This window comes from Anopheles bellator, chromosome 1 (assembly GCF_943735745.2).
Source record: "Anopheles bellator chromosome 1, idAnoBellAS_SP24_06.2, whole genome shotgun sequence".
In the NCBI taxonomy this organism is placed as follows: Eukaryota; Metazoa; Arthropoda; class Insecta; order Diptera; family Culicidae; genus Anopheles; species Anopheles bellator.
In genome coordinates this window covers 38,979,962-39,004,043 of record NC_071285.1, presented here as the reverse complement: position 1 = coordinate 39,004,043, position 24,082 = coordinate 38,979,962, and the positions used below count along the sequence as shown (strand labels likewise).

Here is a 24,082-nt window from a genome sequence, read left to right as displayed (position 1 = left end):
TTTGAAGTTCGTTTCAAAAATTCAGTTTTAATTTTGCATTTCTGATTTATAGGCGACTGCGAACTACATACTATTTCGGCCTAAAACTATTGGGAATTTCTGTAAAATCCGGGAATTTTCTATCAATTACGGCACTGTAGCTTTGCTTCTCATGTTCTTTTTGGGAAGATAATCGAATGCATTCTGTTACCTAGTGCAAAATTAGATAGAAGTATTGATCTGAGCATCGTCTCGGAATCTATTCGCCATTGTTTGCCTAAATCAAAATCGAAGCTGAATAGAGGCCGCAATCGTCGGTATTAATAATCAACGCGTGGGCTCCGAACTTTTTAATCCTATAAAAAACTCATTTCGATGATCGCCTTCGAGGCCAGCGGCAAGCGAAGGTTTCGGGTTCTTTTGATGCCTCTTATGCTTCGCGCATGAAGGAAAAATCACTTTCCACTAAATGGCCGGGGCGGTGGTTAGGCGTAGATTGCATCCCAAGTCAGGATTACGGCCTTGCCGCACCGTGAGTCCGGATCCGAACCATCCGGAGAGGCACCAACTTTTAACCTTCATTGAAATTCACCACTTCCCCGTGAGCGGGGCGAGAGTTGGGGGTGGCAGTTGACTTCAAAGTTCCGTCACAATCCCATAAATCTCGCCACATCGCCCGGGTTAACCGTGTCCGCTTCGCCGTCCACGGTCGCACGGCCGTCAACCAAAACCCGGCCGGAGAAGATTGATGGCAACCTTTCGACACCTTCGGGCTGCTGCGGATGTTGCATGCAACCCCGGAACGTCCGGAACGTGTACTTGAGAGGCTCCGGAGGACTCCCGAGACTCCCGCGAGGCCCAAGACTGCGACGCTCTCGAAGCAGTGCGCGATGAAGAGGTCTTAGCATTTGCATACAAAACGGTCGCCTTTGACGGTTGCAACGATTATGCGCTGACGTAAATGGTGCCGCTGACGGACCGGTGCCGGCGGTAAATACCTGCTGCTGCTGGCGGTGGTGGTGCAGAGCTGGCAAGCGTAAGCACTTATGGAGATATCCTGTTGCATGAGCTCATAAATCTTGCGCCCGTCAGCGCGGGCTAAATTCCGACCGAACCTGCAGCCATCCGGAGGTCCTTCTTGGGGTTACGCGCGAACCAGAAAACTCCTTGACGGGGGCTCCCCGTGGCACTCTCCTCTCAGTGGTCTGGTGGCTCCCGGTGGTTGGCAAATATTCCGTGAATTAGTGAGCCATCATCGCCCGGAGCCGCGCCGGAGTGTGCACGTGTCTGTTTGCTTAACCCACATTTACTATTCGCATTTGTCAACAGTTCCAGCGGCACCAGCAGCAGCAGCAGCAACTTTTGGGAGGGAAGCGAACGGGATGCGGCCTGGAGCGGCTTGGAGAATATTATGCTGCTGCTCCGATGGTGCAGCTGATTTGCCGGGTAGCATCGTGAAAGGTTAATCGACCCAGAAGGGAGCTCTAATGTAATGATAATATTCCCTACATGGCGCTACGATAGTTCCGTGGGTCGTTCGCCGGGACAGTTGGAACGTTTCTTTGAGGTCTTTGTGATCGAAATCTCGAGAACGACGAGGTACTTTGGGTTGCATTCTATTCTATGTTTACGTTTTGTGTGATTACATGTGTCTGTTTTGTAATGTTTCTTTTGGTTACGGAATATTCAAAGACAAATTCAATTTCCTTTGAATGCCATTTTGTTTTATGTTAGTGGTTTACAATTATGTTTGATTTGTAATTTGATTAGTGTTTAGTCGTTTTAGGTTGGTTTTTTCATTTTTTGTGTTATGTTTGTTTTAAAGTTTGTTTTCATGTATAGTTTGAGTTTTTTCAGTTATTGTTCTGTTTTCTCAATTAGTTTTAGAACCTTTCTTTGATGCTTTGATTTTGGGAAAGTTCTTGGAACTCAATTCCACTCAATTCGGTTTCTAAGTTGGATCAATTTGCCTGATAGATATTTCATTTAATTTATTCGTTGCTGGTCTTCGTACAGCCCAAAAAGGAATGAAAGCTGACTTGTAGCATGAAATGTCTTGTCGAGGTCCTTGCCTAAATAACTACCATTACTTACCACGCATGGGCACTCTCTGTCTTTATTAAGCAACCCCTCTAATGAACGTAGAATGATATGCACGGGCCACAAAGTATGGCAAACAAAGGCCACCCTCACGCGACCATTTCGAGAGAACAGGTGCACTGCTGGTGGTGCGAAGGACAAATGGGAAATCCTCACTTATCCCTTAGCACACCCGCTATCGCGGCTTTTCCGCGGTGGGATTTTCTATTTTCCTTCCACCGCTTTTACTTAATTCCAAAATCCGCCGACCCTTGACGGCTACACCGCGACGGCTGACTTACGAAGGCCCGCGATGTAAAGACCGTTAATCATTCTTATGGTTTCGTCGCACGGCCTGGGCCGCCTCCGGGCTCAGTGGCCGCGGTGGGCCCCGGCGAATTTATGACAAAGTTGAAAAGTTATTCTACAAACTTCTCGGGCTGTCGCGAACAGCGTGGTCCCATCTTCGCGAGATCGGCCGTGATAAGGGATGACGACCGTTTGTTCAGTGTGGCTGTGTGGTGCCGTCGGGAGTGCCAAGACGCCGGGCCAAGGAATCGTTTTCTTTTCGCACTGTTGGCAGTGTAGTCACTCGTTTACGATGGCAACGCAGCGACGCGATGTCAGCGGGCGGCGGATTCGGTCGACGATCAGGACGACGTTTCCTGCTGATTGGAGATATCAGCGAGGCCTCTCCCAGCCGACCTCCCACAAAAGTCACATTTTGTTCGCGCCAACGACAGACGAAAGAAGGTGAATTCATCTAGCTGATGGGCGGTTTTTCTTTACTGTGTTGATTTGTGTTTGTTGGCTGCTTCTTCTGCCACTGCTCGGGCAAGTGTCGTAATTTTTATCGTTCCTGTTCTCGGAACGATGGTCTTGTCGAAAACGCAAATCAATGCCAGTCAGCAGCCAGACACGGTGACATTCGTTACACCCCTGCACGTCACCTACACGGTTTCGGCGGTCCCGGCGTCCGTGATGAGTTTTGGCTGAAATGGCTACGGCACGCCGCCGATTGAAGATGTCTGGAACACCGGCTGGGCCCGAGTTCTTTTTGGTGGGGCCCACTTAAAGCGGTACAACTGTTCCCGCGGAAAAGTTCCATGATTAATGAGTTCCGTTAAGCAATCTGCAAAGTTCTTCATTTTTTTCCTCGTTTGGGGTGTGATTTGCGAAAGTTTCACGATTTTTACGATGATACACTTCCCAAACCGTCATCGCTGGCTTTGGTCGCCCTGAATTTATAACGGTGTAATTTTTGCCTGGCATTATCTTGGCAGGGGATTTAATCATTATTAAGCATGTTTTTCAGTGCGTGTTGTTGTCACTTGTTGTTGAATTTAGACGATAAACTTCAAGTAATTCGAAGGGGTCAGGAAGGAATTTTTAGCACAAATTCACCAATTAGTTTGTATTGTCTTTCATTCATTTAGTGCCCGTAGATTATCCGTCTCGCTGCACAGATTAATCGATTTCTAATCGAAAGACGTCATCTCTAACCCCGTCAGTTCGAACAGTGCATCAACTTAATAAATATCAACGTTCGGCGTTATGTAAAATAATCTGGATTTAAATGTCCAAAATTCGGTTCATGTCGGGTGTGATCGGTTTGCCAAATATCGGTCTTTATAATCCTTAAATCGCCTTCAAAAAGTTCTCTACCGTCGCGTCGCGATCCCTCAACAAACCGACCGAAAGTAAGAAAATTGCATTAGATTTTAAAGTTTGTTTCGGCAGGACTTTGCGAGTTAAGAAAAACTCATTTTTCCGACCACCATTTACATTGCGACTCGACCGAACGACCGAAAATTTTGCCCGCCCCTTGGCCCAGACCGAAGACACGTTCCTCAAACAGTCATTATGATGATCTTTTAAGTTATTTATTATTCATACATTTGTTGAACATTGCCGTCGCGGGAAGTTACAATCGAACCCTGTCGTCACTGTCAACTTTTCCGACAAAAGTCTTTTTGTTCTTCGGAAAAGTTGATCCCGGTTCTTGGTGCCGGGAGGTGCTTCCCACTGCCGGCGACTGCCGAAAGTTCGCTCGCACGTGCCCGCCCGTTCGGGAAGGATCTCCGAGCGGCGAAGGCAGTGAGCTGTGGTGAGCATATGCATTCTGGCAGGTCCTGCTCAGAGCCGCCGGCGTAGAGTGATGGAATGAGTTTCTTCTTGTTTCGGTTTGCATTTTATGTTTCCCTTTTTTCTGATCACAATTTCCCTCGGTTCAGGGTAGCAAAATGGTGAGCAACGTCCTGTCCGTGGGTTCACCGAATGGTGAATAGGGAAAAAAAGGGTTCAGAATGAAAATTTACTTATGTTGGGTTTATCGTTTTATCACATCTATTTTCGTGTTTGGCCAAGTCCATTTCTTTGATACAATGGAGCCGACAGGGTCAGAGAACGGGAAGAAAAATGAAGGTTGGTGGCGGATAAACGATGTTCATTGGAGTACGCACAACGGCGGTTTGTTTTATGTGAAGTAATCCCCATCCTGGCCGGGCGGGCAACTAAAACCCGGGCACCTAAAGTACGTTCCGAGCAATGTTGCGACTGCCTGGAGTAATTTTCCATTAGGGCTACGCCTTATAGAGGGTTCCGCAATTCAATGATGCTTATAATCGATTGCTTTTCCTTCATTTTCAGAGCAACTAACCAGTGCCGTACTGCACGTGACCTCCGGAGCAAGTGAACGACTCACTCGGGCAACTCAGTGCAAGAAGATGAACGTCAATTTACTGCAACATCCGTCAATAAAATAGAAAAACAACACCCACACATACACCGCCAGACACACAAACCGTCTGGCGTCCAGCGATGACGTCACAAGCTGTGTACTGTCTAAGTCTTCAGATACGTAAGTGAAGATGCTTATTTTTCATAACACCGATATTTAGTATTCATAACACCAATCTTCCCGAGTGATTAATTTAATTCAGTCAACCGGCGGCCGGGTTGGACCGTTCGCTTGGTGTGTGAAGAAAATAAACATGTACCCAGAAATTGGTCCCTGGTGAGATCACTTCAATCACTCGTTCTGTTTAGCTTCGAGGGAAATAAATTCACGCGAATTCACCGCCGGACGGTTTCGAGACACATACGTACGAAAGCGCATTAACTGGTGCTAATTTGTACCGGGAAATCGGTTGTTTGTAAGTTTATATCGACACAATTTTACGACCTGCCACGGAGAATCGGACCTGCCAGTTGCTGCCACGTTTTCCGACAGTGTTCCTACATTCCCGGGTCCTGGGTCCTGGGTGCCGGGTTCCGGGCGTGCGTGTGCGCGTTCGTTTTGCTAGAAGCTGTTTATAATTAGACGGGTTTTCTCTGGATCGAAATTACGATCGTAAAAGCGAACGATTTTATTGCGTCATATCGCGCTACCCGATGATAAACAGGGTGCGAGGTTCGTTCAAGTTTGTGCCAGAAACCGAGCCCGACTCCGGTTGGCAACGTTCGTTCGGTGGGGACGTTTCGTAAAATATGTTGCAACATGCAACATAAAAATCTATGCCGGGCGCTTTGTATATGCAAACGGAGTATCACCTTCGGATGCACCGTTTGTGTTTCGCTTTGTTGGTCCCCCGCAGAGCGCATCCTTTCTGTAGGCCAAAGGTGCTCCAAGATCCGTAGATCCGTATCCGACCGGTGGATCTGTGGCGCCAATGGCCACGGAAACTACTTATTTTACCTCTTCTTCTGCTGCTGCTGCTTGTTCTCTTATTAATAACGCGCTCCCCCCGGTGCGGTAGGTAATTTGCCCCGAGAGCACGAACAACTTTGAAATAATCTTAAAAACTTTTCTTTCCGCTGCCGTCGTCGCGGTTCCGTGCTGTTTGCAAACCGAAATGCTCCTTTCAACAACACGAAACACGGCCTGGGCGCTTGGGGCGACGAGGTTGTTTTCCGGCCCGGGGCCTATCACAACTGGCCTCACAGTAGCAAAGCAGCAGCGCGTGAGCTGCAGGCAGGGAAAATGCAAAACAATTGTCATTAGTTGTTGTTAGCGTCGGCTCGGGCGGGTGCAAATGAAAAGCGCCCCCGTTTTTTCCGATTGAAAAAGGCCAAACGTTGGGTCGGCAACTTTGGCAAAAGAGCCTTCCGCTTCATCTTCCTTTCTCGCCCGTCGCGAATCGCGGGGGAACATTTTTGATTGTAAAGTTTGTGCGAATTTTAAATTGGGTCTCGCTGTTTTGTTGCAGCGTGCAGATTTAAGTGCAGATGCGCCGGTTTAGGCGAGGGCGAGATGTGTAATCTCATTTCGAGCAGCGAACGATTAATGAAAATATGATAGTACGGGTGCTACGGCTTTGTCTTGAGAAATGGGGCAAATAAATTACCAATTTGTGGCGCGCAAGCCGGCAAAGTTTTGTAACACTTAAACAAACTGCTAGTGAAAGGCACTGTAATTAGGAAGTAGCTAAATGAGTGTGTGATGTGACTTAACGGTTTAATTTATTTGTATGCCCGTTAGTATTAGCTTATTAGGTAGTTTTGAAGTGGAAAAAAGTAGTTATCTATGTCAGAGATATTGGAATCCACCATAAATAAAATTAAAAGCTGTATCTGTTAGATGACTAAAGATAACTAAAGGTACCTTTATACGGTCACTGGCTGTATCTGCGCAAACGATTTAATTTAATTTTTTTCAGTTGTTAAAAAAAAGGTGCTATTCAAGATCTTTGTCATAAATTTTTGATCCATGAAGGTTACATTCACATTCATTACATTTATGTGTAAGATACAATCTTGATTGCAGTAAAATTTAAAAAATATTAACAACTTTTTTCCAAAGTGGTAGGTCTTCAACTCAAACAGAATGATATTTGAAAAGCTCATTTCCACCCAGGTGGCTATGATCGGGCTTCCCAGTAATATATCCGATCGGCTTTCCTTCTAGAATTCCCGTTGCTCCTTCATTTCAGATGGTCGGGCTTCCCGGTTACAGCTTCCCGTCGGATACATGTCAAAACTAGTACCAGCTGAATTTTGCTCAAATTGCTATTGCGATAATTGAAAACTGTTTGAGTTTGACAGAAATGAACGTTGATTTTGACTGACTAAACTCTAACATCTTGAGTCCTTTAAATAAAATCATCCTCATCAACTGTTTGTTGTGGGAAAGTCCAAATAATGTTTAATAATCGAGCCGAGTACGAAAGACCGGTCTCGTGGATGGGAAGCAATGTCTTGCAAACGGTAGTGTGTGGCACTTTGGTTAAAGTTTTGTACAAATTCTCGGATTATCCGGCTTGAGTCCAATCAAGGTCAAAGCAAAGCTCAACATTTCGACCAACTTTCTCCCGGTCCAACATAAACCCCACGCTGTACACGCTTTACGTAGCAATGTTGCGACCGTCTCCCACCCATGTTTATGGCAGGCCCACCCTCCGCTTCCTAAGCCACCGGCAAGTAGCCGGGAAAATCCCTCACAATTTGTCTTCCATTTGCCACGTTTGCGGACGCGTCTTCGTCGCGCGCGGCCAGACTCATCCTTGGGGGTGATTGATTTCATTACTTACGCCCAATTGAACAGCAGTGACTAGTGACTACTACTACTACCACCACCACTACAATAGCAGTGCGGCCAAGGGTGGTGTTGGTTGATGTTTGTGATTAGTACGTTAAACGGATTGCTCGGAAGTCGTGCCCTGACACCTCCCTCTAGATCGTCGGTTGTCCCCTTCGGAAAGAAAGTGGAAGACGATGCTGATGACTTCGACGACGACGACGACGACGATGATCGTTTCGGAACTGCCATCGTTCGTTGTCTTCACAGAACGGCATCAATTGTGCGAAGAATTGTGTGCGCCATGGTTCGGAAGGGCCAGTTATGCTGAACGTTGCGGGGATGGTTGCTCAATTATGCGGCCAAGAAGCGGGTGCCCTCGGCGTCTAGACTCTATATATTTCTTGAAGGACCGGCGGCCCCCTTCGCAGATCTTCGGCTTTCAGCTCCTCGGGCTGCCGGTTGGGGCTGGGGCCAACGACAATGATACGGATATTCCACTTGTCTTCCGATGTCGACACCGGTCGGACTGGCTACGATCATGATTCGGCCCGGTCGCTCCGGAGCAACCAGCTCGAGGAGCTCCCGCGTTGCCATAAAATCGCCCGGAAGTATGGTTGAAACTACGCTTGCCGCTGGCGAGCATATTATCATTCGCACGCTCTGGAACCGCCAGCTGGAGATGCTGGAGCATAAGACGGACACATCGTTCCGCTTTATTCTACCATTCCTAAAGTCCTTCTCGTGGCGTCCATATTTTGAAACGGTAAATAAATGGGAGCTCGCCGGTCAGCGGTTGCTTTCCGCCCCGGGGTTTTTTAAGGGCCTCATAAAAGAAGTTAATTTTCTCGAGTGGAAGTCGGATGATAAAACTTCCCGTAAATCTCGACCACTGAATGGGTGGCGCGCGCAGCATTACACGGCACCCCGGCGCCCAACTCGGCAGCCCGCGTAACAAATGACACCATTTGCCATCGGGTGCGGAAGCTGTTCGAAAATGGGCGAGATTTTGTGTGAGCAGAAAACATTAAAAAAAACGAAAGTGAAATGGCACCAGAAAATGGTACGAATTACACACATCCGTAATGGGGTGTGAAATGGTGGAGCATAATGGGCGACAGATCACGGCGACCGATACCAGCGCCATGTCCGGAGCGTGCATAACGCAAAAACAAACGTTACGCTGGCTGCAAGCCGTGTTTTTGTGTGTCAAGCGTCTTCCGTGTGCCACTTCGATGACTTCCGGGTTGGGGTTCCGTTTATTTTATTTTCTTTTGAATTTTGATTGTTGCTGCACCAACCGAGGAGCGAGAAACGAAACCATTTTCCATGAAATGGAATTCAGGAGCTGCGACTTCCGCCTTTCTTCACTCATAAAAAGGAGGTCGCACGGGAGCTTCGCTCGGGTTTAAATATTCATCCGCCACCACCAGCCTCCAACCCCCGAGCTGGCCACCGTGTTTTGAGGGCACAAATAAAGCTAATTTTTCACCAACCTAACATATCACCTTTCGTGCCGAACGCCAAACCCGGGGGCGAAGAAAGCACGGCCTAAGCCAACGGGCCAAGAGACCCAAAGGAGCTCCGAAGAAAAAAAGGACTCGCCTGCCGCCCCGAAAGGATTCGGGTGAGTGAACATTGAACGGTGGCGAAAGAAAAAAATCACACAAATGAAAACAAGGACCGGTTCGGTGGGGCCCGTCAGGCCCCGGGGTTGGTGGTTGAAGTTTTTATAAATGACTCCCTGTCATGCATCATACATCACCATAATGAACATTAGGAAATGCTTTTTGCAGCATAACCGCGGCCCGTTTTGCACCCCATTTTGCACGCGCCGTGCGCCAACTACCCGAGGTGGCTCCAACTGTTCGCGTTGGGTTTGTAGTTTGCTCGGTAAATGGAGGCTTTTTTTCTGTGCCGGATTTTCAAAGCGAGAGAGTAAATAAAATCATGATCCCCGCATATGCGCGAACGCCATTGAAATAAATTACACGTGTAATGGGTGGCTTTTTGCCTGGCTGGCTGGCTGATGTTTCGTTCCCCGGCCCCAGTGTAATGTATGGTGCCAGATTTGTAGCATCTATTACTGCGAGCGAGCACCCGGCGCCGTGTTGCGTGGGGAGTTACGTGAGGGAAAACAATAGTTTCTGGTTAACCGGATTTGATTGAAGTGCGTTAGATCAACGAAATGGAAAGGGGGAGCATAAACCGCAATCGGTTTATGTTTATGGATTTAGAATGGCGGAAACAGGATAGCATAGGGAAAGAACGAGGCGGTTGAGGAAACGATAACGGATAAAAAGGAAGCAAAAAGGGCGTGCAACATGTCATTACGCTACGATGGCTGTCAAAATAAATTGTTAATTGAGACAGACAGCATCGGAGGTTCCACATAGAGAAGATATTTCAAAAGAAGATTATTTTCATTGATAATTTTTGGGATACTTCATAAAACAGTGGAACACACCTTAGGATGAATCATTCGAAAGCCGTAAACTATTTACTTAAACTACAGCCTTTTTGTACTGGATTGCACTGGTTTAGCTTCGCTCGGATAAACGCTTTTAAAGCAACCTTAAATAGGTTTCTGGCAAAGTGTGTAATAAATCGTTGGTTGGTGCGATATAAACGTTCGTTGTAAAATGTAGAATGTTCCTTCACGTCATTAAGGTCAAAACATCTCCAGTTCACTAGAGTTGTAGTTCTTTTTTTTTTGTTGGTACATCGTTGATCGATTAGCTCATCAAAATACGCGCTTCCTTCTACACGACCTACGATCGTAGCATCGCAAAAGGTCGGCTCAGTACATTTTCGCATTTAAGATCTTAACAGGAATTAATACGGGAATTAACTCGCCGATACTCCTTGCTCAATTAAATATTATCACTGACTTCATCAGTTCCTACACCGGTTACCTATTTCTGTTTTTGTTTCGTCAGTTAGTCCTTTAACTTGTCAATCAGGTGTCGTTGCGTGTTTGTTCTGTTTAGTAACCAAATAAATAAATAAACAAATAAAAATAAAAATAAAAATAAAGTAATGAAATGATCAAATAAATAGTTTATTCAGTTCCATTCAAAAGTTAAGAAAATACCAAATAATAGAATTTCTTTGCTAACGAATGGTTTGCCATCAACGATCATAGTAATATGTACACAAATAATGCTACAAACTCTAACTCATTACAGAATATTACTTTACGGTTCACTGTTTCGAAATTCCGGTTCGTGATTCAAAGTATGCTGCTGATAATAGATCTGGTTGTAGCTCTCAGAATTTATTTGCCTTCTGTTTATTCCCATAATTTGGCTTAGTTATGCCAACGACAATACTGTTACAAAACACCAATAACAACAGTTACTAGAATATTGACAAAACTTTTGTTCAACACAATCAACAAATGCCATTTGTTGAAGAAGGGTTTTAAAAGACTTCTTAAAGAAGTCCTTTTGGTTATGTACAATACACATAAGATATAAGACCAACGAAGTGGTTAGCACGTGTGGAACCAGGTGCCATCTTCTCCCAAAACACCATTCCGATCGACGGCTCGTGCTGATTTAATATCCGATGCAAATACTGTAGATTCCTCATAATTCCGCGATTCGTCTTGTGCGCGATGTATGCGATATGCTTTCGCATGCGGAATAAAAATCAAATTCCGGCCGGAAGCAGGCCAAGCCTCGACGACACATCGCACATTCCATCGTAGTCCGCCTTAAAGGACGTTTCGTGATGCCATCAAACCGCGCACACTCATCCGATCGACGTCGCACCCGGTTGTGGGTTTGCTGATTTAAATTACATCATGTTGCCCATCACCCAGCCACCACCACCGCGTTCCGGGTCGGTTATTGGAAGGAAAGGAAAACGTTGATTTACTTTGGCGCACTCCCTCGGTTCCAGGGGTGGTGGACCGACCCGCCAGGATCGGCTGCAGTGCGCCGTGAAGCCGCTAGGTCGTCGAAGTGAATCGGAAGCGAGTATCGTTACCGTTTCCCCGCTGGTGACGAGGGAGTCTGACCTTCGGGCACTCCGATACGGCTTTCGGGTCCCGCGCGGTCCCACACGGATTGGAATTTGAAATTCATGCTGTCGTAGGTCGTCTCCAGCGAACGCTTCGCTCCGACGCCATCAACGCCGTCAGCCGTGCCTGGCTGCCTGCCTGCACGTCAGTGTCGGCCAGCACACAGGCCGGGGGTCTTGCTACTTACTTCCCCAACCTTACAACGGCCGTTTCCATCAAAGGTCCTCCCGGGATCCCGGTGTGCGGTTGTAAAAGGTTGTAACACTTGCCTGTGGCCTCGCGGGAGCCGCGTTTCCGGGGCCTGGCTTTACTCGGTGCCCCGGTCGCGCCGTGTGCCATATTGATTCATTGGAATGTGGCCAACGATTGGGACGTGTGGAATGGCAGTAAAATATGCTTTTTCACCGAGGAGGACGAAAAGAAAACACACCGGCCACCGTTCGATTGGGGCTGTCGAAACGAGGCGTCTGAGCATGATTTATAATGCACTTTGATGGTGTTTCGATACACCCTGGCCCTGGCCGGCCCTGGCTGGCCGGCTGCCGGAAGGTGGCTTTTCCGTGAGCATACGACGGAAGTTACACTTTTCGCGTCCCGGGTCCTTTTTGCGAATGCAAAGCGAATGTCCTGGGGGCGTGCCGCGCGCGTCGGGCCGCTCGGATCGAGTAATGCAACAGGGAATTGGGCGAGTGGCACCGTGTTTAAAGGCTGCTTATGGCCGTCCCGACCGTGAATTTCGATGGCTATCTCGGCAGCTTCGGAATTGGAAAGCTAAATTGCTCCAAAGCCGGGTTCACCACTCGGGATGTCGGCTTGTGGTGTTGGCTCGGACCGCGCAGAGCCTTTTTCGGTCCACCCGAAAGGAGCTCACGGGTCAGATGGGCCAGATTAGTGTCGTACGAAATAACCTGGAGACCGAAGTCAATCTATCTTTATGGAGCGGCATCGATCGTGGTCGGCACCGGGCACAGGTACATTCTGTTTGACGTAGGCCAGTTGGTTTGGTCGAAAGCATCTCGGTTTCACTTAGTGGCTGCCGTGCGGTCGGATTCGTTTTGGGCACGCACTGTGAACGTAGCGTGCTCATCATTCTACTCGCTTCGATAGGATTCCAATATCGAGAAATGTTTTGCAATTCAAACCGGGATTGACACACTGTACAAAATACAAAGACTACTACAATACTCGATCTCGATTCGTTCATTTCTTTGTTTAACAATTTACCAATTCCAAAACAATTTTCAGTTGTTTTGGAAGGTGATTTTCATATCGAAAGATACCTACCCTTAAAGACTATAGGTTTATTAGGTTTGCATTAATAGTCAACAGCTGAAGTTATGTTGTATAAAAATAAAAGTTTTAGTATTAGCTTATCCATACAAGCAATCTGAGCAATTTTCGCAGATCGAGATAACTTTCTCCAGTTTTTTCATTTATTTTTCATTGTATTATATTTCATTATTGTCATTTCTTAAAAGTCGTTAAATTCGTTTCTTATCAGCTCTCTACAGCATGGTTTGTTAGTAGAAAAACACAAGTGTTTCGTAGAAATGAGGCAATCTTTGTGATAATTTAAGGTTTATACATTACAGTGCCTAATTCTGTTTTGTATTTCTATTAGTTCTGCTGTTCAAATTTGTTTCATTGTCTAGCGAATGTATCTAATGTTAAATTCGAATTCGAAATCAAAATATTAAAAATATACTTTCATTCGAATGTATCAAAAAGCCTTCATTACTTTTATCGTAGCTAAACGCTTTGACCGAAGAGGTAGTTTTACTTGTTAAATTCATACTAATAAAGGCGATTATTACCATCTATTATTATGGTTTCAGAAAACTTACAAGTTGTTAGAAAACTTAAGCTTATAAAGCTTCAGTAAGTTGTTTTCATTCTTAGCTTACGCCAAGGGTTGAATTGTGCCTTAACGAAAAAGCCGAGGACACGTTAGAAAGTAGAAAGAGTATTATGTCTTTTTGAATGCAACAACCTTTAAAACACCATTGTTCTCGTAATGTATTGTTTCACCAGTTGGAGATAGAAACGGACTTCAAATACATTATTTGACTCGGAGTCAAATGTCGATTGACCAATAACAACAGTTTTTCCAGGTCCTGATTTGTCCGGGTACAGGATGTTAGGTACATCCTATATTTAAATGGCGCACAATTTATGTGCCTTCACCACATTCAAGTCCTTGCCCTGACCTTCGGGCGCCAGAAAGTGGTTCGGTGACAATTTCGATGCAATGAATCTTCTCCCGAGTGGCGTTACTGGCTAAGCCGGAAGTGAGCAACACACAGGGCCAGCAAACCCAACTGGCCGAACGGACTGTACATAAATTGAACACCGATTCAACAAATGATAAATCACTTAGGCCCCTGATGACACCACCCGGCCCACCCAGCCCCAACCCCCCCTCACCGAGCGCTCGGTTCCGGGAAGGTTGGAAGAAATTTGCACGATATTGATTTACTGCGAGCCCGACATCTATCTTCCGGTTTATCCGATTGCGATTGGCGTCCGCCGGCGTGCGCGGGGTCTGGATATGATTGCGTTTATTTATGCTACCCATCCTGCCCACCCTCCCCCCCCCGGCTTCTTCCGGTCTGACGCGTCGCTTCGCTTCGAGTGCGAAATAATCCCTCCGTCAAATGCGTGATCAAACATAATTTTCCCCGGCCTGTTTACGCAGGGCGCGCGTCCTCGGTGCGGTTCCTTCGATTGAAAATTGCCCGGGCCGAAGCCCAACTTCTAACATTCTCGATGGCGGTGCCAGAAGAACACTCAAACACCCCTTGGCCGGCCCCCGGGCGACTGCTCGCCGACGCGCCAAGTGGATCCTTCAAGCGGTGCCGTAACCCGCTCTGGCTGGCAGGCTGTCGAACGTCTCTCAGCTTGCCGGCGTCTTCTGTAACCTGAAACCAATGGGTGGTTCCGGTAAGGGCCGGCTCAAGAGGGCCAAATGATGTGTGTTGGGTGTGTGGGGCTAGCTTCCGGAATGCCGCGAAACCGTATGCTCCGTATTTGGAGTGCAGCTCCGAGGCTGAAAGTGAGCCTCGGGAGCACGGCCGGAAACATGAGCAACTTTCGGGTTCGCACGAGGTTCGAGCGCCCGGAAGTCGAGCCATCCGGCGTGCGGTGGCCACGAGGCGGAAGACAAATACACCGAAGCACATAAACAACAACAGGTACTTATGGCTGTATTATTTATCGTTCCATTTTCCAATCGGGCCCTGCGCCGTTGCGCCTTGTTATCGGCCGAACGGCCACGCCGAGGGTTCCAATCGAGTGGGGCTACCTCCGCCGGACAGGGCGTCACATCCGGTGATGACTTCGTTTGCCCACCGTTAACCGGCGGTGGCCATAAATCATCGCCGGAACGTAATTGAGGCGAATAGGTTTTCGCCGCCGAGCACGCCATCGTCTTGCGGTCTCGGTTCGGCGTCTCGGAAGGGCCAATTCTTCCGCGAAAGGCGGAAGTGCCTGTGGGAACCGCTGGCGCAGACAGCATGCAACTGTTACGCTGCTGCTGGTGCTCCTGCATGCCTTTGGTTCCGTTGGCGATCGTCGATCAATTATTGAGCTAATTATGATGAATGATGTTGTGAAGTTAATGCGGCGCCACGGTGGTGACACACCTATGCCACGGTGATAAACACCGATTAACCTGTGGGCTTTGGCTGGATGTTGGGTCGGGAGTCGAGCCCGGCAATTATGTATGAATCAGCGCACGATTAACACCTTCGTCGACCGATTTGGCGACCGTACGTCTGGTGGGCTATTACGATGGGCTTCGCCGGCTAATCGGAACCATTTGTGTCAGGCTATGATTACGGTAATGGCATCGATTGAATCGCTTGCAGTGCAGGAAAAAATACAACCACGTTCTATTTGTTGACCATTGGTTTTCAATCAATCACTCCGATCCTTAAATCGATTCTATTTTATCGACGGATGAGTCAACCGTGATGTGTTGATTGACTCATTTAGGTTAAAAATAGGCTCTTAGTTTGAATGATTTTATTTTTATCAACAAGCTTGTCAACAACATTGAATTCTTTTGCTTTCTTTTTGTTAAAAGCAATTAACGTTCACACGATGCGTCATCTTGGTTTGGATCGATCGAGTTTCGTTCAACTCCAATAAGTACACGAATAAATGGAACACATTTTCGATACTCTACGAAAGTGATTGTGGACACAGTCAATTTGGGAGTGCATGGTTGAATTGAGGCTTTAAAAATGACGTGTTTGTTAATAGCCGATTAATCTTAGATAAATTGAATGAGCGACATAACAGGGAAATAAAAAATAAAATAAATAGACAGAAAAGAAGTACATATTTGGCTAAAATAAATGCACGAACATTATGAGCGGTTATTTACAGCTTTTTAAAACATCAAAATGTGGGTTAAGAGATGCAAATTGTACTAAAATAAGAGAATGGATTTGGCAGCATAAGAATTTTAGTTTCAAGCTGTGCTACATTAAAATAAATACTCCTTCCAGAACAGTAACACCTCTGGTGGGTTGCTTCGTGCTTAGCACCAATGCTCCGTAGAAGCGCAATTTGTTTCCACTCAATGTCTTCCAAAGAATTAAAAAAAAGGAACCTCGGTCCGACCAAAAAGTAGGGATGGATTTTTAAAACGTGGTAAAAAACATTTGGAATGAGAATGGAATCCGTCGGCGTTCGGGTAACCGTGGTGGTGGCCGCGGCGGAAAGCGCGTGAAAGCGTCCCATTACCTATCGAGTTTATTGCATACTTCGTTTTCAATTTACATGGTGGAAATCTGTTTTTTGAACAAGATTAATCTGCTCGAAGCATGAACATCGCTCGTTCGGTCGCCGATTCACTACTTCCCCCGAGGGCGAGGGAGTTTCTTCAACGCCCAAGAGGCTCGTCTTCGTCCAGAAGCGACTCCCCAAAACCGGCTGACAGTTTGTTCGGACTCGGACTTGAACTAACAGCCAGCCTGAACCGCGGTCCCCGGGTGGTTTGAGTTTGAAACTGGCAAGTGATTCGGCCGGCTTGCGAACGGTAGTAAATACTGGAATTTTATTGCAATAACCTCAAACGTGCTGGGTGCGAAACTCTCCGACCGGGGCCGGCATTCGGCAGGAGGTGGCCTCCAAATGGGCGGGGGGGTGAATGCAGCGGGGAACCCAATTTCCATGCCATGAATAAACTTGGAGTATGTTTAACATTTTATTGCTCCATTCGGTTGACCAGCAGCAATCCAGGTCCGGAGCACGGGCTGGTGCCCGAAAGGATGCAAATATTTTGGGAGCGCGATTTCAATTTTGTCGTTGCATGTTTAATTGTGGACGGCAGCAGCGATGAAGGTGTTGGTGGACGGTGGTACTTTCGCGATTATCTTGATTACATAGCTTTTTCTTAATCCACGCTCGAGCTAATGCTACCGACCGGAGCACGAGCCGGTTCCACTTTACACGTGTTTGTTGAGGAATAATTACGCAAACGGTTGTTTCGACACTTTGCCTCTGTTTTATTGCTCCGCTATGGTTTTAGGTGACGAATTCTGATACCGGGGTAGTTAGTTTCGTTTTCTAGCAAGAACAGGATATCAGGGCGTTTAATTTGTATTGCTGACTTAAAGCTGAATTGGCTTTAAGCTAATTTTTTGTGACTTTCGAAAGGTTTTCAGGTCACTGTTGCTGAAACTTTGTTATGATGAAATCGTTTTTGTAATAAAAATATATATTAGCTGTTGCTTCTGAATGTTGATAAACAAAAGCCCCAGCTCGTGCAACATTCGTTATCAGAATAATTAAAATGTTTTCACAAAGTATTCTTGGTATGGATTATCGCAACGCAACATTACGTTTTTTTAATGTCCTTTTAATAAAACCCATCGGGGTAATAACCCACTCTTACAAAGACGACTAAAGTAGTTAAAAGCAGCAAATAGTCTGGACAAGTTTATAAGGCGGCGTTATAAAGGTGTTCAGTGAATACATTTTGTCAACTCATAAAAACATTCGAAAGATTAAATATGAGAATAAACCAGTGTATTTCAGAAAAAATAAATGGATAAATATGAAAGCTACCTTACAAACCTCTACCTCATAAAGCTACTAACAACAAGAATATTACGTGTAAGTTATAAACAAAATTTTGTTAAAACCTGTTACATGTTACAATCTTTGCCGATAAAATGGCCGGGCACCGAAAAGTTTCCACCGTGCTCTAGGTTCGTAGTTTGGCAAAAAACACGTTGTCAGAAAGTCGAATATCTTAAAACAGGATTGACAACGTTGCTGCTCATCGCACTCCATCAACTTTTATTGATACCATTAGCGTTGGCCGACGTTGCCAAAAACAACGAATAAATCCTCTTACGCTTATCATGTTTCCTTCTAGCAACAGACCGTGCGCTTGCCGGAAAACCAAAACCCGCTGGTGATGACACGGACGTCACGGTACTGGCCCGGCACGGAACGTGTCGTGTTATGATTTCGTGGTGGTTGTTTGACGGCAGGGGAACCAATCTACGCTTTCTCGGTGTGCCCGAACGCGAGATTCTTCCTCGGTTGGCCCGTTGCCGGCCCGTGGTGACACTCGGTCTCCGCAAAAACTTTGCACGAAAAGTAGATAATTTTGTCAGCACCGTCACCGACAAGCGCACGCCGAATCCCTCGAGTAGTTGTTAATTTTTTATTAACTTTCTCCCCGGACGGAAGCGACGAGCGAACCAAAGTTACTGAATCACTGTGCGTCGGCCAAAGTTGGCCGGAATTGCTTTCTTGCCTCACCAGAGGCTCCCCAGGGGCTTTGCCGGAAAACATACGGAACATGTTCGTGGCCCTCGTCCGTGGCCACGGGGACCACTCCACGCAATCTGCAGCGCGTTCGCTGGGGAACCGTGTCGAAGAGGACGAGGCGTTCGCGCGCATCGTTCGCACCCGTACGGCAGCTAATAATTTTAAAATGTTCAATATTTCTCCGCCACCACCGGTGGATTTGGTTCGGTTCAGCATCCGTTAGCTGGGCGCGCGTATGGGGTGTCGGCATGTACAGCTGGTTCCGCGATTCCGCTCGTAAACAAACCAATCTCCGATTGCGACCGGCTGATGTTCCGACGGCTACGAGAGCACGGCGCCGAGATTTATCGGGCCTGCGTCGTCGTAGATCTCGGTGGGAACCCTTTTTTCCGGCTGGCAGTTAGTGCTTCGCCGGTGCTCGTTACGATGCAGAGACCATGAATGCACCGTGGGCCCTTGCGTGGCATGTACTGGACAAAAAAGGATCAAAAGGAAGATTATTAAAAATTGCTTGAAAATAAGTGATTGTTTATTGTGTTTTTTAGCTGCAGTAATTCATGCTTATTAACTTATTACGAATTATATTGACAACGAGTTTTAATAGCAAGACTTTATGTTAGTAAAACTATTAGTACGTTAAACTTATTTTAGGCACTATTTATTGGTTAGTGCCAATTTCGCTATTAAAAGTTTTAAGCGATTTATTTGACTTAATTTACAATTTCTGGAATGTCATCACTTTAAATAATGTTATTACCTTTTCGCTTGTGTCCATCTTTTTGTTTTAACAAATTAATCGATTTGAGTAATTTACCATTCTTTTCAAGAGGCATAGTCATTTTACAGTTGTTGATTTTTCATTAATTTCCGTTTAACTGTTTCATATTTTGAACCACAACCCTGCTCATTGTGCAGATGATTAAAGCGCGGCCCAATAATACGACGACGTGTTGGGACGAGTGGTCGGAACATCTCGAAATAGGGCATCATCTGCCGAACGGCCGAACACAATGCGAGAAAACCGCTTCGCATGTGTTATGTAAACGATAAATGTTTAATTAGAGATCCGATTTAAACGGGGCACACATAGGACGCGATACTACTGAACTGCTGGGCGCGTCTCGGGATGCTAACATAAAATACGATAATTGAAATTAGCATCACAAAAAATTAATTCGATGAAGTTATCTCTAGGCATATGTATTTTCGAGAACGACAATCGTTAAGATATGATGCCTTTCGATGGTCCCGAGTATGATAGTAGAGCACGCAAAGAATTAAAGGGCCCTGCACGCATAAAATGCCAATTAGTCATCCCATTCTTTGCCATCCGGATCCGTTAGTTCGTGGTTCAGCCTGTAGGAGATCCCTAGAGTCAAAAAGTTATTTACGATGCCTTTTATTTATTGCTTGATGGCTATTCATTCTGGGGCACTAAAAGTTTCGCTGCCTTGCGGCCCAGTTTGACCACCGCGCAACCATTTTATGATGTACACATACCAAGACGGATGTTGAGTTACGTGTTCTTTTCCTTCCAGTTTGGCTACCGGAGAAGCTGGTCGTTCAAGTTGGTCACTGAATGGGCACAGTCCGTGGTCTGTGTCACATGGTAAAGCCCTCATTTTTTAGGCAAAAAATTTGAATGCTTTGCTGAAAGGTAAAGTGATCGAGTATCGTGACCCAAACGTGGTTAACAAAAACAAAAGTCCCACCTAACAAACAAATCATTTCCGGTCCTATCGGTTCTGAAATCTGTTCTGAAACCCCAACGGAGCACTCTAGTTGTTGGAGCTGTGCAAGGAGAATGGAAAAATGAAATAACCAACCAGGGACCGGCGAGCTGGGCAGCAACAAACCTTCCCCGAAAAAAAAGGGAAAACACCCAGCCCTTTTCAACCTGCTCGTAGGTGACCCCAGGTCCACCGCGAGTGTTGTCTGTGGTTCGTGTGCCTTTCAGCAAATTAATAAAATAACATCCCGAGTTCCATTTATCACCGGCCCAAACCCCACGACAACGGCGACGTTTAACACTGACCGCTGAGTTCTATTGTCGGTTCGAGCTGCGGTCAAAGCAGGACCTTCTGGACCCCGGCGTGATCCTCACGCCCTGGGCCGCAGCGTCGACGTTAGTCTACCAACCAACGGGAATGGTGGTGAATGGTATCTTTCGATTCGTGACCAGGCCAGGGCTAAGCGGAGCGTTCAGGATGAGCCGGAAATGATGTCGTTGGTGTTCGAGTTCGCAGCACGGTTTTACGGGTCCTCTGTGCCTAGGTAGTCGGTGGTGTGCTGCAGGACACCACCGAATCTGTTTCTCATCCGGCGGATCATGAGGCTGGTCCATGGCCATGGTGGCCTGCGATTTGCTCCGTTTTTCTTTCGCTTACGTTCTTCGCGTTATCCTTTTTGTGCTGGCTGCGGGTTCAATATTGGTCACTATAGCCTGGGTCCTGGGGCAAGCAAGAGCGCCATCACAATAAACCGCACAAAGTCATAATTAGTAAAACGCGACACTTGCAGCTTGGTCAGTTGAAGCGGTCTGTAAAGGATCGTGTGTAATTTCAACTTCCTGGTACCCCCCCTGGGTTTCCAAGAAAGGACACCATAAAGGGCTCCCGGCAATGGGTGACTCCGGGCGGAACTTGGAGTTCATTCCGCATCTAGGAACGGCACCGTAAATCAATGTGGACGTAATTTATGCGATTAATTTGATATTAATGCATTTATTACTGGTGTAACTGTTGTTTAGACGAGTGTTCCGTTGGTTTGTAGTTTATTAATTGCAACACGGTCCACCCGAACGGCAAGGGGAATTTTTCGTGCAGATGTTTGATTATTAATGTAGCGGTAAGGCGCAGCCTATGGTAGTTTGTTTTATTTGTCTACTTCAGGCGATTTGTAATTTGGCATCCGGAAATGTGGCCAACTCGAAATCCACGCCGAAATGAATTTCGAATCCCTCTCATTCATCAACCAACTGGTGTTTGTTGACTAATTGACTTCCTTCTGTAACAATAGTGTTTCCCGGGAACGGTTCCCTTGCACACAGACAACGATTCACGAAGCGCAGCGCGTTTTCTTTAAATAGAAACAGTTTATCGCTCTCTGCGTGCCGGCGGAAAATTTATACGCCATGCGATTAATGGAGGAAACAAAAATTTTCCGATTAAAGTCATCCATTCCGGACCAGCGTTTCCGCGGGTAGGCTCTCCTAGCGGCCGTGCTGCTTAGACACCAAACTGCGCCCCGGGCCGAGACCGAGTCACGTTCACACGCTCGCCGTATGTGTGCTTTATGCGCGAAACATTGGCGAAAAAAAGGAAAACCCCCCCCAAAAAAAACCGAACGGGGCAAGTAGAATGGACGTAGAAAAGCGAACAACATACGAATAATGGGCCATGAGCGAGCGAGGGGTACTTACGCCGGGACTTATGCGAACCGAGTACAGTTATGTGCCCATAATTTGCGGATTACGTGGGGTAAGAAGTCGGAAAACTGGCGTGAAATGTTAGTTAGTTAGCCCTTTTCGCACGGATGAAGGATGAAATTATGTGGAGCAGAAATAAATCGTTTAAAGAAGCGGAACATTCGCAGTAACCAGTTTGACGAACCAGTTTATTGTATGTATTGCAGTATTTGCAGAAGTTGACTATCTAAGTGAATATCGTTTGGTGAGTTGATCGCTGTGTTTTATAATAACACCACTGTTTCTAGAAACGCAATGCACTTTTTATGGTGTTTTTGTTCAAATGGTACCCAATTCCAATATAGTTTACATTTTACATCACTTAGTACAGCTTCGGAGAGTTTGTTTTTGGCAGTTGAATGTTAAATTAATTTGTTGCTCTTGAAATGCTCTCTTGTTCTTTTGTTTCTATGAATATTGCTTTATATGTTTATCAAACCTATTTATTATTGGTCCTTATTATCATAAAAATGTAAAAAAGATATTGAGTAGGTTTCATGTGGAAACGGTTCAGAGGGCACGAGGCGACACACATTTATTGCTGTTGCTGCAATACTTCATATATTTTAATTAAATTTATCTCTTTCTTGCTTAATCTATTGCTTATGTTTTTGTTTATTTTTTATCCGATTTATTTCATTTTATTTCTATTTCATGTTTATAGTGATGCCTAGAATGGTTTATCCGATGGTTAATTTATATTACAATTCTCAGTTCGGATGCACGAACTTGTTGCTATGAACGGGAACGACGTTGTCGACCCACACTCGGATCTTAAAGCCGTTGGACCCAAAAACGGGAATGCGAGAAGGACACCACCAACACACCGGCGTCCTTAACCGGCCTTCCGCATTGCAATATTGCAGCATCCGGTGGCATTCGGGAGTGAGTAAAACAAATTAAACCAAACCCGGGAGCGGGATAAAAAGGGACACATACGAACAATCCGCGAAAGGATTAGTGGAGCTGAATAATTGTTTGTTTGCCTGAGCTCCGGAACCGACCCGAACCGCGATCCGCGTCTGGTTGGGCAAAGCGGAAGTGGGTTGTGGGCGACGAAGGTGTTGAGTTTCTGATGCGCCTTCTTCACCAGTGTTGGGGGGACTAATAACAGCAATGGCTTCCGCTCCGAAGATCGCGATGTGTGTAAGAAAAATGGAGCAACAAAAAAAGGAACCGAACACGGACGCCTGACAACACCATGGTCGTTATGCTGCCACACCCCCCTTGGCCGGGTATTGGTTTGTTGAAACCGCACACACGGAAGTGACCTCTGGCGCTGTCCCGGGAGAGGGCCCGGATATGGTTCTGGTTCTCGGCTAAGCCGGCACATATGGCGGGTGGGACGGCGACGACGATCCCTTCGTTCGGGCGGTCCGCGAGAAGCGAGAAACGCGAAACGTGGCCCGCCGTTCGCTTCAAAGTTCGCGATGTTCTTTATTAAATATTTTTATGGCACTTTTTGGTCGAGCCATTTTGTGTGCGGTGGCCGAGGCCGGAACTTGCGAATGGTGGTGGAGATGGAAAGGAATTCCGGTGGCGGGGAAGGGCGTATGTGCCGTGGGCACACTTTAAGCACACTTGCATGCCACACTATGGCGGATGGTGTACGTGCCGGGTTTGGGAGTGGTTGGCGAAGATAAATGTTTCTTCCAACTTAACGGTGACCTTAGGGCCTGCTCCGCGCCTGGTAAGAGCCTTGTCCGAAGACAGTTTTGTAATTCCCTTTTTAGTTATTTTTTTTGCCTAAAAGTTTATGTCTCGTCGGAGACACGTTTGTTGGGAAGTTGCTGGAGGACCCGGATGTTTAAGCGTAATGGAGTACGCACCTTTTTACAGGTGGCAGAAACTTTTACTCTTTGGACAAAGACGTTGGCCATTTTTTATTGGTACATTTATTTCTCTTACAAGCACTAACACTACGCAGGGTTTGTAGAGCATTAAATGAAACTTAAAGTAAACAATGCTGTTGCTGTTCAGTATTATCATTTTAAAGATTTTTATCTCTTTTACAAAGAAGGTTGCTCCTGCACGTAGTAAACAAAGTACATTTTGTGTGTAGCATACCATTAATGTAAAACAACAGTTTAAAAATTAATTAGGACCTAGTTCGTTCTTAAAAAAATAAACAATAATAGTTTACTTGGAACTAAGAGACAAACTAAACAATCAAACTGCGAACTTCAATAGAAAACAACAGAATTAAACGTCAAAAAATGGGATAAAA

General features: G+C 46.1%; 1 protein-coding gene across 1 annotated transcript in view; it reads left to right on the top strand.

Annotated features, from left to right (window-relative positions):
- Positions 1-4,878: 4,878 nt before the first annotated feature.
- Positions 4,879-24,082, top strand: part of LOC131205638 (uncharacterized) — a 124,002-nt gene continuing 104,798 nt past the window's right edge. Inside the window, exon 1 of the mRNA XM_058197824.1 lies at positions 4,879-4,918. Coding sequence (XP_058053807.1) covers positions 4,879-4,918 — 40 coding nt within the window. The remainder of the gene's footprint in view (positions 4,919-24,082) is intronic.